The sequence below is a fragment of the Mytilus californianus genome, unplaced genomic scaffold (assembly GCF_021869535.1).
Source record: "Mytilus californianus isolate M0D057914Y unplaced genomic scaffold, xbMytCali1.0.p SCAF_3, whole genome shotgun sequence".
Classification (NCBI taxonomy): domain Eukaryota; kingdom Metazoa; phylum Mollusca; class Bivalvia; order Mytilida; family Mytilidae; genus Mytilus; species Mytilus californianus.
In genome coordinates this window covers 66416395-66428457 of record NW_026262679.1, presented here as the reverse complement: position 1 = coordinate 66428457, position 12063 = coordinate 66416395, and the positions used below count along the sequence as shown (strand labels likewise).

The 12063-nt window shown below is 31.7% G+C and overlaps 1 protein-coding gene across 2 annotated transcripts in view; it reads left to right on the top strand.

The window, feature by feature from the left end:
* The window catches only part of LOC127733111 (uncharacterized), a 58427-nt gene that overhangs the window by 32260 nt on the left and 14104 nt on the right, over positions 1-12063 (top strand). For both annotated transcript variants that reach the window (XM_052242395.1, XM_052242394.1), the window contains exons 18-23: positions 4465-4559; positions 5628-5733; positions 7090-7257; positions 7760-9073; positions 9665-9763; positions 11733-11876. In XM_052242395.1, coding sequence (XP_052098355.1) covers positions 4465-4559; positions 5628-5733; positions 7090-7257; positions 7760-9073; positions 9665-9763; positions 11733-11876 — 1926 coding nt within the window. The remainder of the gene's footprint in view (positions 1-4464; positions 4560-5627; positions 5734-7089; positions 7258-7759; positions 9074-9664; positions 9764-11732; positions 11877-12063) is intronic.

Here is a 12063-nt window from a genome sequence, read left to right as displayed (position 1 = left end):
AAAGTCTGAGAAACGAAAATTGCAGTATTCATTATTGAAGGATTTTTTATTGCATGGCTTTAAAAGTATATTAGCTTTTTTAAGGCCAATGTAAAAAAAAGATTACATGATACATTTAAATTAATGAATGTGTTTTTTTGTTTTTATACGACCGCAAAAAATTTTTGCGGTCGTATATTGGTATGACGTTGGCGTCGTCGTCGTCCGGCGTCGTCCGAAGACACATTGGTTTTCGCACTCTAACTTTAGTTTAAGTGAATGAATCTCTATGAAATTTTACCATAAGGTTCAATACCACAAAAGGAAGGTTGGGATTGATTTTGGGGGTTATGGTTCCAACAGTTAAGGAATTAGGGGCCAAAAAGGGGCCAAAAATAAGCATTTTTGTAACTTCCAGACATAACTTGTGTGTTAGTGTATGAATCTCTCTGACATTGTACAACAAGGTTCCATATCACACAGGGAATGCTGGGATTGATTTTGGGGGTAATTGCCTAAAAATATTAGGAATTAGGGGCCAAAAAAGGGGCAAAAACAAGCATTTTTCCAGTTTCATGACAATAACTTGTGTGTAAGTGTATGGATCTTTCTGAAATTGTACTACAAGGTTCCATATCACAAAGGGAAAGCTGGAATTGAGTTTGGGGGTAATAGCCCAAAACGTTTAGAAATAAGGGGCCAAAAAGGGTCCAAAAATAATAATTTTTCTAGTTTCCAGACAATAACTTGTGTTCAAGTGTATGGATCTCTGTGAAATTGTACCACAAGTATCCATATCACACAGGGAATGCTGGGATTGATTTTGGGGGTAATTGCCTCAAAATATTAGGAATTAGGGGCCAAAAAAGGGGCAGAAAACAAGCATTTTTCCAGTTTCATGACAATAACTTGTGTGTAAGTGTATGGATATTTCTGAAATTGTACTACAAGGTTCCATATCACAAAGGGAAAGCTGGAATTGAGTTTGGGTGTAATTGCCCAAAACGTTTAGGAATAAGGGGCTAAAAAGGGTCCAAAAATAAGCATTTTTCTAGTTTCCAGACAATAACTTGTGTTCAAGTGTATGGATCTCTCTGAAATTGTACTGCAAGGTACCATACAACAAAGGGAAGGCTGGGATTGATTTTGGGGGTAATTGCCTAATCTAACCGTGTATTTAGATTCTTAATTTTTGGTCCTGTTTTCAAATTGGTCTACATTAAGGTCCAAAGGGTCCAAAATTAAACTTAGTTTGATTTTAACAAAAATTGAATTCTTGGGGTTCTTTGATATGCTGAATCTAAACATGTACTTAGTTTTTTTATTATGGGCCCAGTATTCAAGTTGGTCCAAATCGGGGTCCAAAATTAAACTTTGTTTGATTTCAACAAAAATTGAATATAAGGGGTTCTTCGATATGCTGAATCTAACCATATATTTAGATTTTTGATATTTGGGCCCGGTTATCAAATTGGTTCACATTGAGGTTTAAAGGGTCCAAAATTGAACTTTATTTGATTTCATCAAAAATTGAATTCTTGGGGTTCTTTGATATGCTGAATCTAACCATGGATTTAGATTTTGGATATTGGAATACCACAAAGGGATGGTAAGAATTGTCTTTGGGAGTTATGGCTCAAACCGTTAAGGAATAAGGTGCAAAAAAGGGGGGAAAAGGGTTTCCAGGTTAATGGACAATTACTTAAGTTCAAAACATAATTTAAAAGGCAGTGTAAGGTTGGTAATTGAAACTCATTTGAATATCTCACCTAAACTGCTTTTAAATTATGTATATTGGAAATTTGCCAAAAACTTTATTATTAATAAATTCCATTGGAAATTTGCCAAGTACTTTAGTTTAATGAACTTCATTGGAAATTTGCCAATATAAAATGTTACTGATGGAGCTTTTTTGTTTATCTCACCTAAACTGCTTTTAAATTATGTATATTGGAAATTTGCCAAAAACTTTATTATTAATAAATTCCATTGGAAATTTGCCAATAACTTTAGTTTAATGAACTTCATTGGAAACTTGCCAAAAACTTTATTTTTAATAAATTTCATTGGAAATTTGCCAATAACTTTAGTTTAATAAACTTCATTGCATTTTTTCTAGTTTCCAGACAATAACTTGTGTGTAAGTGTATGGATCTCTCTAAAATTGTACTGGGGGGGGGGGGGGGGGGGGGGGGTGAGAAAAGGGGGGGGGATTTTTTCCCCAATTTTTTGGGGTTCATATTTTTTTTCTTCAAAGTTTTTGTAATCTTCAATTGCACAGTATTGCGCAATAACAAGAAATCTCCAATTGCACAGTATTGCGCAATTTCACAGTATTGGGCAATAGCAAGAAATCTTCAATTGCATAGTATTGCGCAAAAGCAAGAAATCTTTAATTGCACAGTATTGCGCAATAGCACAGTATTGCACAATAGCACAGTATTGCGCAATAGCAAGAAATCTTCAATTACACAGTATTGCGCAATAGCAAGAAATCTTCAATTACACAGTATTGCGCAATAGCAAGAAATCTTCAATTGCACAGTATTGTGCAATAGCAAGAAATCTTCAATTGAAAATAAATACAAATCTTTTAACCAATTTCAATGGGATTCATTTTAAGTCTTTAATTTTTGGGGGTTCTTACCTTGTATTACTTTTTTGGATATTGGGCCCCATTTTTAAATAAGTCTACATTGAGGTCAAAAGGGTCCAAAATAAAACTTTGTTTGATTTCATCAAAAACTGAATGATTGCAGCTGTATGATATGCTGAATCTTATTGTGTATTTAGATTTTTTATTTTGGGCCCTGTTTTCAAATTAGTCCATATTAAGGTTTGAAGGGTCCAAAATTAAACTTTTGATTGATTTCAACTAAAATTAAATTTTTTGGTGTTTTTGTCGAGCCTTCGACTTTTGTCGAAAAAGTGAGACATAGCGATCCTACATTCCTTCGGCGTCGTCGTCGTCGTCGGCGGCGTCCACAAATATTCACTCTGTGGTTAAAGTTTTTGAAATTTTAATAACTTTCTTAAACTATCCTGGATTTCTACCAAACTTGGACAGAAGCTTGTTTATGATCATAAGATTATATTCAAAAGTAAATTTTGTAAAAAAAAAATTCCATTTTTTCCGTATTTTACTTATAAGTGGACTTAGTTTTTCTGCCAGTTAACATTACATTCACTCTGTGGTTAAAGTTTTTAAAATTTCAATAACTTTCTTAAACTATCCTAGATTTCTACCAAACTTGGAAAGAAGCTTGTTTATGATCATAAGATAGTATCCAGAAGTAAATTTTGTAAAAAAAAAATTCCATTTTTCTGTATTTTACTTATAAATGGACTTAGTTTTTCTGCCAGGAAACATTACATTCACTCTGTGGTTAAAGTTTTTGAAATTTTAATAACTTTCTTAAACTATCCTGGATTTATACCAAACTTGGAAAGAAGCTTGTTTATGATCATAAGATAGTATCCAGGAGTAAATTTTGTAAAAAAAAAATTCGATTTTTCCGTATTTTACTTATAAATGGACTTAGTTTTTCTGCCAGTTAACATTACATTCACTCTGTGGTTAAAGTTTTTAAAATTTTTACAACTTTCTTAAACTATCCTGGATTTGTACCACACTTGGACAGAAGCTTGTTTATGATCAAAAGCTAGTATCTAGAAGGAAATTTTGATAAAATTTTGTTCCATTTTTTCTGTATTTTACTTATAAATGGACTTAGTTTTTCTTCCAGTCAACATTACATACATTCTACAGTTTAAGTTTTTAAAACATTTATTAGATTCATAAATTATCCTGGATTTTTACCAAACTTGGACAGAAGCTACTTACAATCAAAACATAGTATAGAGGGGAATATTTTTATTAATTTTTTTCCTCATTTTTGTTGAGCCTGCGATTAACACCAAAAGTAGGCGAGACACTGGGTTCCGCGGAACCCTTTCAAATTTTTTTATATGCTGAATCTAACCATGTTGTTAGATTTTGGATATCAGACCATTCTAGGTAAAATGAATGTCCCATTTCAAATTTTTAAGCTCTTTGACCACATTTATTTTGTGTCAGAAACCTATATTATGTCAAAAATTTGATCACAATCCAAATTCAGACAGTATCAAGCTTGAATATTGTGTCCAAACTTGCCCCAACTGGTCAAGGTTCGACCTCTGCGGTCGTATCAGGCTGCGCTCTGCGAAGCATTTTATTTTATAAATCTGTATGTAAATTTTTTTTTAATTTTCTACTATTTTATTTGTATACAAATATGAAAGATAAGTTAAAATTTTGTATAAAAATGTATATCATTAAGTGGTTTAATTAGTGTTGGCCTTTACATACAAAATCCACAATTTCAAGATGAATTCATAGTATTTATAATACTATAATAATTTGTAATAAATGCAGTTTTGTCTTTTTTTGCAAATGTTTTTTTTTGCTATTTTCAAAGGATCCCCTTTTGTTTATATTTACAGACAAGTAAATCAATAGATAAACAGCTGTTAGGATTGGGGTATAGACTACATGACCTTGACAATGACTGGAATCAGTATGTATCTGGACATCCAAGGTAATCAAATCATATAAAGTTATGGTGTGGTTCTGAAGAAAAAAAAACAGTAGTGGTATGTTAACTGTCCAAGGTGACTGAACCTTCTCCATGAAAATGATCTTATAAAAAGTGTTTAGACACCAGCCATAGATGTTGATATTGAAAACTGTCAAACTGATAACTCAACATTACTTTCATTAAATCTCATGACAGTTAAAACAGGTTGAAATTGATGAAATTCTTTAAGTTTTCTTTCACCAAATCATAAGAAAGTTTACTAACTGGTAGAATTTATGTACTGTAAATTCAGAAATTATTGTGTGCATTTATTATTGCGATTTTTTAAGAATGGACAAAAATGTGAATTTAATTATTGCGATTTCAAAAAAATCTGCATACAGGTCTATGTTTCAGTTTTCAGAATGCTAGTTTCATATTATTGCGATACTCACCCAGTCGCATTATTCGCATTTATAAAAACCTCGCAATAATTTCTGAATTTACAGTAAGTTTTATAATTAGGATTTTTGCCTATCCCTTTTAGAATTAAGGTACTTTGTCCCTGAAAAAAAGTAATTTCATATAAAAGTAAAGATTCAATTGACAAAATCTTGAGAAATATTTATGCAATGTTACAGGTGATTACTGTAACCCCATTTCACTTTTGGGTAACATTATTTTAAGATGAGGGATTGTGATGTAGATAGGGGAATATACCCATGACAAATCTATTTATTTTACATGTTATAAATTTTACATGAATAATATGGAAATGGCCTGTTTTCATAGTACAACGTACACAGGATTTTAATATTATGACTTCTTTCTTTTAGTTGAAAATCCTAATCACATTTTAACACAAATATAAGATTGTAGTTTAGCTTATTTCATGAAGTTCCTAATGAAAGTCCTTGCCGATAGTTTTCTTATAGTTTTTGAGAGTCATTTAGTTTTTGATATGTTAGAGGATTTAAAAAGAACAGATCAAAAAATTTACTCTTCAAGACTTTTTTTTCTTATAAAGCTGTACTTCATTTTTACAATTTTGTAAAAAATAGTAAAAAGTATAGACTTTTTGTATTTTAGCTCTTACTTATGGAGAGAATTTTTCTACAAACAGTCACTTCACTGGCTAAGCATATTGAAGACACTCACACAACAAAGTGTACTGCTAGCAGTAGGATTAGATCGTGTAAGCAAATTTTTATATTCTAGCTAAACTGGAAAATTCAGATATTTATATGATTATAAAATTGAGAATGGAAATGGGGAATGTGTCAAAGAGACAACAACCCGACTAAAGATGTATATATATAATAATATTGTATTATTATATTTAGCTCAAAATCAGGCTATGAAAGAGAATACACCAATATTTTTGAAATAACAATATAAAGATGTTCTCTGGTATGTGTTTATTACAAGATCTGCTTCATTCCTGGTTCTAAACCAATAGACAAACGACGACATATGAACACAAAATTACAAAATAGTGGTGATAATTTTGCTTTCCAAATAGTGAATTTTACTTTTCTTAGCAGCAAAATGCTTACATTACCTGTTTATGGTGCATATATATTGCCCTTTTTCTTCTTCTTCAGAGTTTATCTTGTCCACACACTGAAATATTTTATTAGGCTTTATAATTGTCATATAAGTCCGCGTTATATTCAGCCTGAATTGATGTCATCAATACAAAACTTTTTATGGTATCCATCATGAGTTGGTCTATTGTTATCAGAAAAGTTTGTCATAAATGCTGTTAGACATGTTTTCAATAGTACTTCAAGCTCCTTTGCTTATCTTAAACCTTACTGAATTAGATCCATTATCAGTGTTCAGGAATGAGCAATATATGAAGGTTAGATAACAGCAGAATATGGATACCAATCACTTCTGCTTTTTGTTAGGAGTTTTTGGCAAATAGTTAAAAGTTTTTTTATGGCCTCAACACTCAGTTGCTTGGGCAAACAGTGTTACCCATGTTCTTCTGTCTGTTCTTTTAAGGTCCAACAGTTGTCCATACTTTTTTGTTATGCCTGCACATATTTGGCTGATTTCTGGTTCATTAGCGTAATATGGTAAGTTACAGATCATGTTTGTGTTTCGTGCCTGATGGCCTACAGCCCTTGAACTCAGGAAATTTCATGAACATTGAACTTGTACTTTATTCTGATAAGAAATCAGGATTTAGATTGACTCCAGTGTCTTGCACTCTCAGATTGCAATTTTCTGAGAAAAGAATGTGACAGTTGAATAAAATACCTCATGAGAGTCCGAAGAAGACTCTAAATAATGCAGTTCCTTATCATAACCAACACTGTAAATGCCTGATTCATGGATATTTTGTCTATTATGATAATTTAGGTAAGGCATATAAAAACTGTATATACACTTAAGAATGACATTTTGACCTAATGTCCAGGAATTCAAGACTGTATAATTTTCAAAGGAAATGAAGAATGGTACTTTATTTCTATTGAATTTTGAATGAGACCTCCTACTCACCCTCAATTGTATGACAATATTGAGATGGTTCTTATTTCAGTTTACTACCCAGTGCTTTTATGATGTTGGATCAACATACCAAGTATCATTAAGTTCTGTATCTAGTCCCAGAGACAGAACAATGTCTTTGAAATCAATAACACCATCTATCAACAGTGCATTCAGTGGACTAGTATCATCTAACTCTACCCCAGTTTACAGTAATATTGTAGGTATACTTACAATTATAGTTTTCATTATGTTACGAAAAGATAAAGCTTTATGTTTGAATAAAACTTATAATCTGAAATTCTAATTCTATTTCATTATTATGTTTTTATAGCAACTTTGGCAACAAGGCAACTAATAAATTTAGTTCACTTTTTGTAAATAACTAATGTCAAAATCTAAACTTGTTTAAGTGGTTTATTTCCTAGAATGCCTACCTCTTAAATTCATAGTGCAATAAGATGATATTTCTCATTTCTAATTGACTTATTCAATTTTAAATCTCTGTCAGTATTTAGCCTTAAGGTAGATTAAGACCAGTTCTTGGATTTGTCAGTAAATAGATTTTTTGTTTTTTTGGTAGGACACACTGTAAAATTTTATGACATACAATGTTAGAGCAAAGTAAAAGATGGTTCAATATTCATATTTGTGGGCTTTTATTCCCCTACTTTTTCCATGGATAATTGTCTTCTGTTAACTGTTATATGCTTTTACTTCAGTGGAGCCATCCTGGTGATGTATCCCAATCCAATGTCCAGACCTCAGCTTTCAAACCAAAAACTTCTGAATCAATAAAGACAACCAGCTCTTTCAAACACAGATATAACCCAGAGACAAGATCACTTGATGGAACAGAGGACACTGAAGGTCATTTGATCGATGAAGCAGAAGCTGTCACATTCAGTTCACTTAGGTCGTGTAGTTCACTACCAGATAATCTCAGTAAAAGTTATGATCATTATCTAAATGTTCCTCGAAAAGTTTTAAGTCTTTCACGCCAAATTGACACCAATCCAAACAGACATTCTGATGAGAATCAAGAAGACGAGCAGAGAAGAACTTTAGCTGAAAAGATCATGTATGAGTTATCTCCCATGGAGAATTATAGACGGGAACATGACAATGAAGAAAAAGAAATCACTGTCATATTGGATAAAAAGAAAGAGAAAAATATCAAGCGTGTTAAAAAAGGACCTGAAATTGAAATTCTTGAAATGTCAAACAGTATAGAAAATAGTGATAAAGCAGATACTGATGAAAAAGTTGAGAATGTTGAAAATTATTTCAAAATAGAAAATTTTAAAAATGATGTCAGAAAAGAAAGTGACACCAAAATAGACAATTTTGAAACAAGCATAAAAAAAGATGATGTTACAAAAATGGAATGTGCTGAAAATGATTTTGAAATAGATAATGTCAAAAATAATGAAAAAGGAAGTTCTGAAAATGATAACAATTCACATGTTGCCGAAAAGGGAGGGAAAGCAGTTGATGTTGAAAACGACATCAATGAAGATGACATTGAAATGGATCATACAGATTCAGATCACTCGGATCATTCAGATGAATTCAGTTTCCCTCCATTGTCTGAAGTTGCTAAAACTGATGATCAATCTAGTCTTTATAAAGATCCTGTAAAAACTGTGATAAAAAATGTTGTACATGAGATCCCACAACCTATTAAAACTGTACCACTGGTTCCATATTCAGATTTGGATCAAAGTGAAAATGTTCGGAAATTAAAAACTGTCAGTCCAAAACTTATTAAGCCAATTGCCCATAAACTTAAAGCCGAACCAGTTGTTAGGTCAGTATCCTCATGTAGCAATGAAAGTTCAAAAGTAAAGAAAACTGCTTTACTGCCTGTATCAGGTTCAGTTCTGGATATAGTTGTCATTTTACAAAGATTAGTGGAGTTCAGTCAAACATTATGTCAGTCATTTGTGCAGAGTGTGTGGACAGTGGGGACATACCAAATGGCTTCCATTTCTTCTTATGAAATGAAGAGGAAATTACACGAAACAAATATAAAGGTACAGTGATACACGTTCTTATAAATTTGTATGAATAGTTTATACACCAACCATTCACCTATTTTAATGGGGGGAGGGAGGGGGCACATTTTTTTTAAATAAAATTTTTTTTTTTTTGTTCCAGAAGGGAAGGGAAGAAAAAAATGTTTGTTTCTATTGTAAAAATTGTGGTGGAGTGGGAAATAAATACAAGATTGTGTTTTAAAAAAGTCTTATTTCTGTATATTGCTGAAAAAAAACTGTGATTTTGAACGAAGTCCAAAAAATTGTTTGTCCAGAGAATAAAAAGTTCTTTACAAAAGAGAATATATATAAAGATAAGTGTTTCACATTAGAAAAAGATTTTTTTTTATTGAACTTTTAATAATATGAAATTTGCTGGTTATATATTTTCAATCATAATGCATAACATGTAGAAGAAAATAGTTTATCAAAAAGAAAATTGAAAAAAATGTCTATCCTAAAATAGTTTGAATGGATTCTTTTAACAATCACTTTTCTGTTATGTTCAAATTTTTTTTTAATAGATAATATAATTTTTAATAAAATACTTTTGCTATAAAACATGTCTGGGTTAATATTTATTTGTAGATGATGAACAACATTCTTCACTTGTATGCAAATAACATTTTATGTTTTGACTTGTGTGGAACTACAAATAGTGAGGCGAGGAAGTTGACTGGTTCCTTGGTAAGTATCTTTACTCTCCATTTACCAGTGAATTAAAAGCCAAAAGAAATTTGAAAAAAATAGTTGTGAAGCATGTTGTTGCAGATTGCATATGAGATGTTTGCGCTATCGCTCTCTATGTATACAACATCACAGTTGTTGTGACGTTACCTACTTTTTTGTTCCACTACAAGTATCATTGCAGACGTCTTTCTTACTTAGCCTTAATTTGTGTCTGATACAATCACTCTACGATACATGTCATTACAAACTAACATGAAACATTCATTACCACAACATTTTCTTTTCATCTTGCATTTTGTTAGCTGTATCATTATGGTTTATTGAATGATTGTCAATAAAGGGGATCCTATGACTTATGAATCTATTTTTATATCTCCAGTCTAAATGTGAGGACTATATTGCAATCATCTTGTTTGTCCATTGGTCTATACAAAACTTTGAGTTACAAATGGGGTATGCTTAGCACAACATTCTATGTTGTGTTTTGTGTACAATTGTTTGTTGGTCTGGCGTTGGCTATTTTTTTTTTACTTATGAGTTTGAATGTCCCTCTGTTATCTTTCACCTCTCTTTTGCATTCTTGTTTATTTTTCATCCATTTTGAACAGGATTTTACCCTTAGATATCTCTTAATGATAGCATTCAGGAACAATACGTCCATGTTATAAAGAGCTTTAGTTGATGAAAATTTGGACTTTTCAGCATGTAATTATTACTGTGGATTCATTTATTTTTGTTGGTACATGTACCAATTTTTATACGACCGCAAAAAAAATTTTTTGGATTGTATAATGGTATGATGTCTGCGTCGTCGTCCGAAGACACATTGGTTTCTGGACAATAACTTTAGTTTAAGTTAATGGATCTCTATGAAAATTTTTAAGAAGGTTCAATACCACAAAAGGAAAGTTGGAATTGATTTTGGGGATGATGGTCCCAACTGTTTATGAATTAGGGGCCCAAAACAAATATTTTTCTAGTTTCAGGATAATTACTTGTGTATAAGTATTTCGATTGCTCTGAAATTGTACAACAATGTTTAATACCACAAGTAGAAGGTTGGGATTCATATTAGGGGTTATGGGGCAAACAGTTTAGGAATTAAGGGCCTAAAAGGGGCCAAAAACAACAATTTTTGTAGTTTCCGGACAATAACTTATGTGTAAGTGTATGGATCTCTCTGATATTGTACCATAAGGTTCCATATCACAAAGGGAAGGCTTGGATTGAGTTTGGGGGTAATTGTCTCAAATATGTAGGAATTAGGGGCCAAAAAAGGGCCAAAAACATGCATTATTCTAGTTTCCAAACAATAACTTGTGTTAGATGTGTATGGATCTCTCTGAAATTGTACTACAAGGTTCCATACTACAAAGGAAAGAATTGGATCGAGTCTTGGGGTAATTGCTCCAAGGGGGATTCCAAAAGTCGTGAGGGGGGTTTCCAATTTTTTTAAGGAATTCATATTTTTTTCAAAAATTTTCAAATTTCACGAATATTGTAAAAGTTTCAAGAAGTAATCTTCAATTGCACAGTATTGCGCAATAGATTTGTAAGATCTTTTACCACATTTATTTTGTGTAACCTATATTATGTCAAAAATTTGATCACAATCAAAATTCAGACATTATCAAGCTTGAATATTATATCCAAATTTGCCCCAACTGTTCAGGGTTCGACCTCTGCGGTCGTATTAGGCTGCGCTCAGCGAAGCATTTTATTGTGGATTGATGAAAAATCGTATTTTCATAGATATTTGATTTCATGGTACCGTTTGCCAAAATACAAGCCCTTAGAAATTTGTATGGTATTAAACATTTAAATTCCTTTCACACCTATACCCACGAAATACATGAAAATTGGTATCCCACAAGTAAAAATGAATCTGCAGTAATAGATTAACGGTATGTATTGATTTAAAAAATTTCAAAGTAACTTTCTGTTTCTTTGTTATTATACATTTTAGTTAATGGATGACTTGCAAACGATGAAATCAAAAGGCATGATCTGGGGATGTCGTCATAATTTGTCTGGTGAGAAAGATTGCTTCCATTATCTCAAGAGTAAAGCAGAGCTGTTGAGTGATCGTTATGAACCTGTTTCTAAAGATGTAATTTTTTTTTTTTAATTGTATGAATAAAATCAGATGACAAATAGAATATCTGAATAACACATTTTTGACATATTTATGAATAATTTTGAAAAAAAGTTAATAGTAACATAAACAGATTGCTAAATAGGAACAAGAAAATAATAATAATAATTGTACTCCAAATTAATCAGTGATTTTGCCTGCA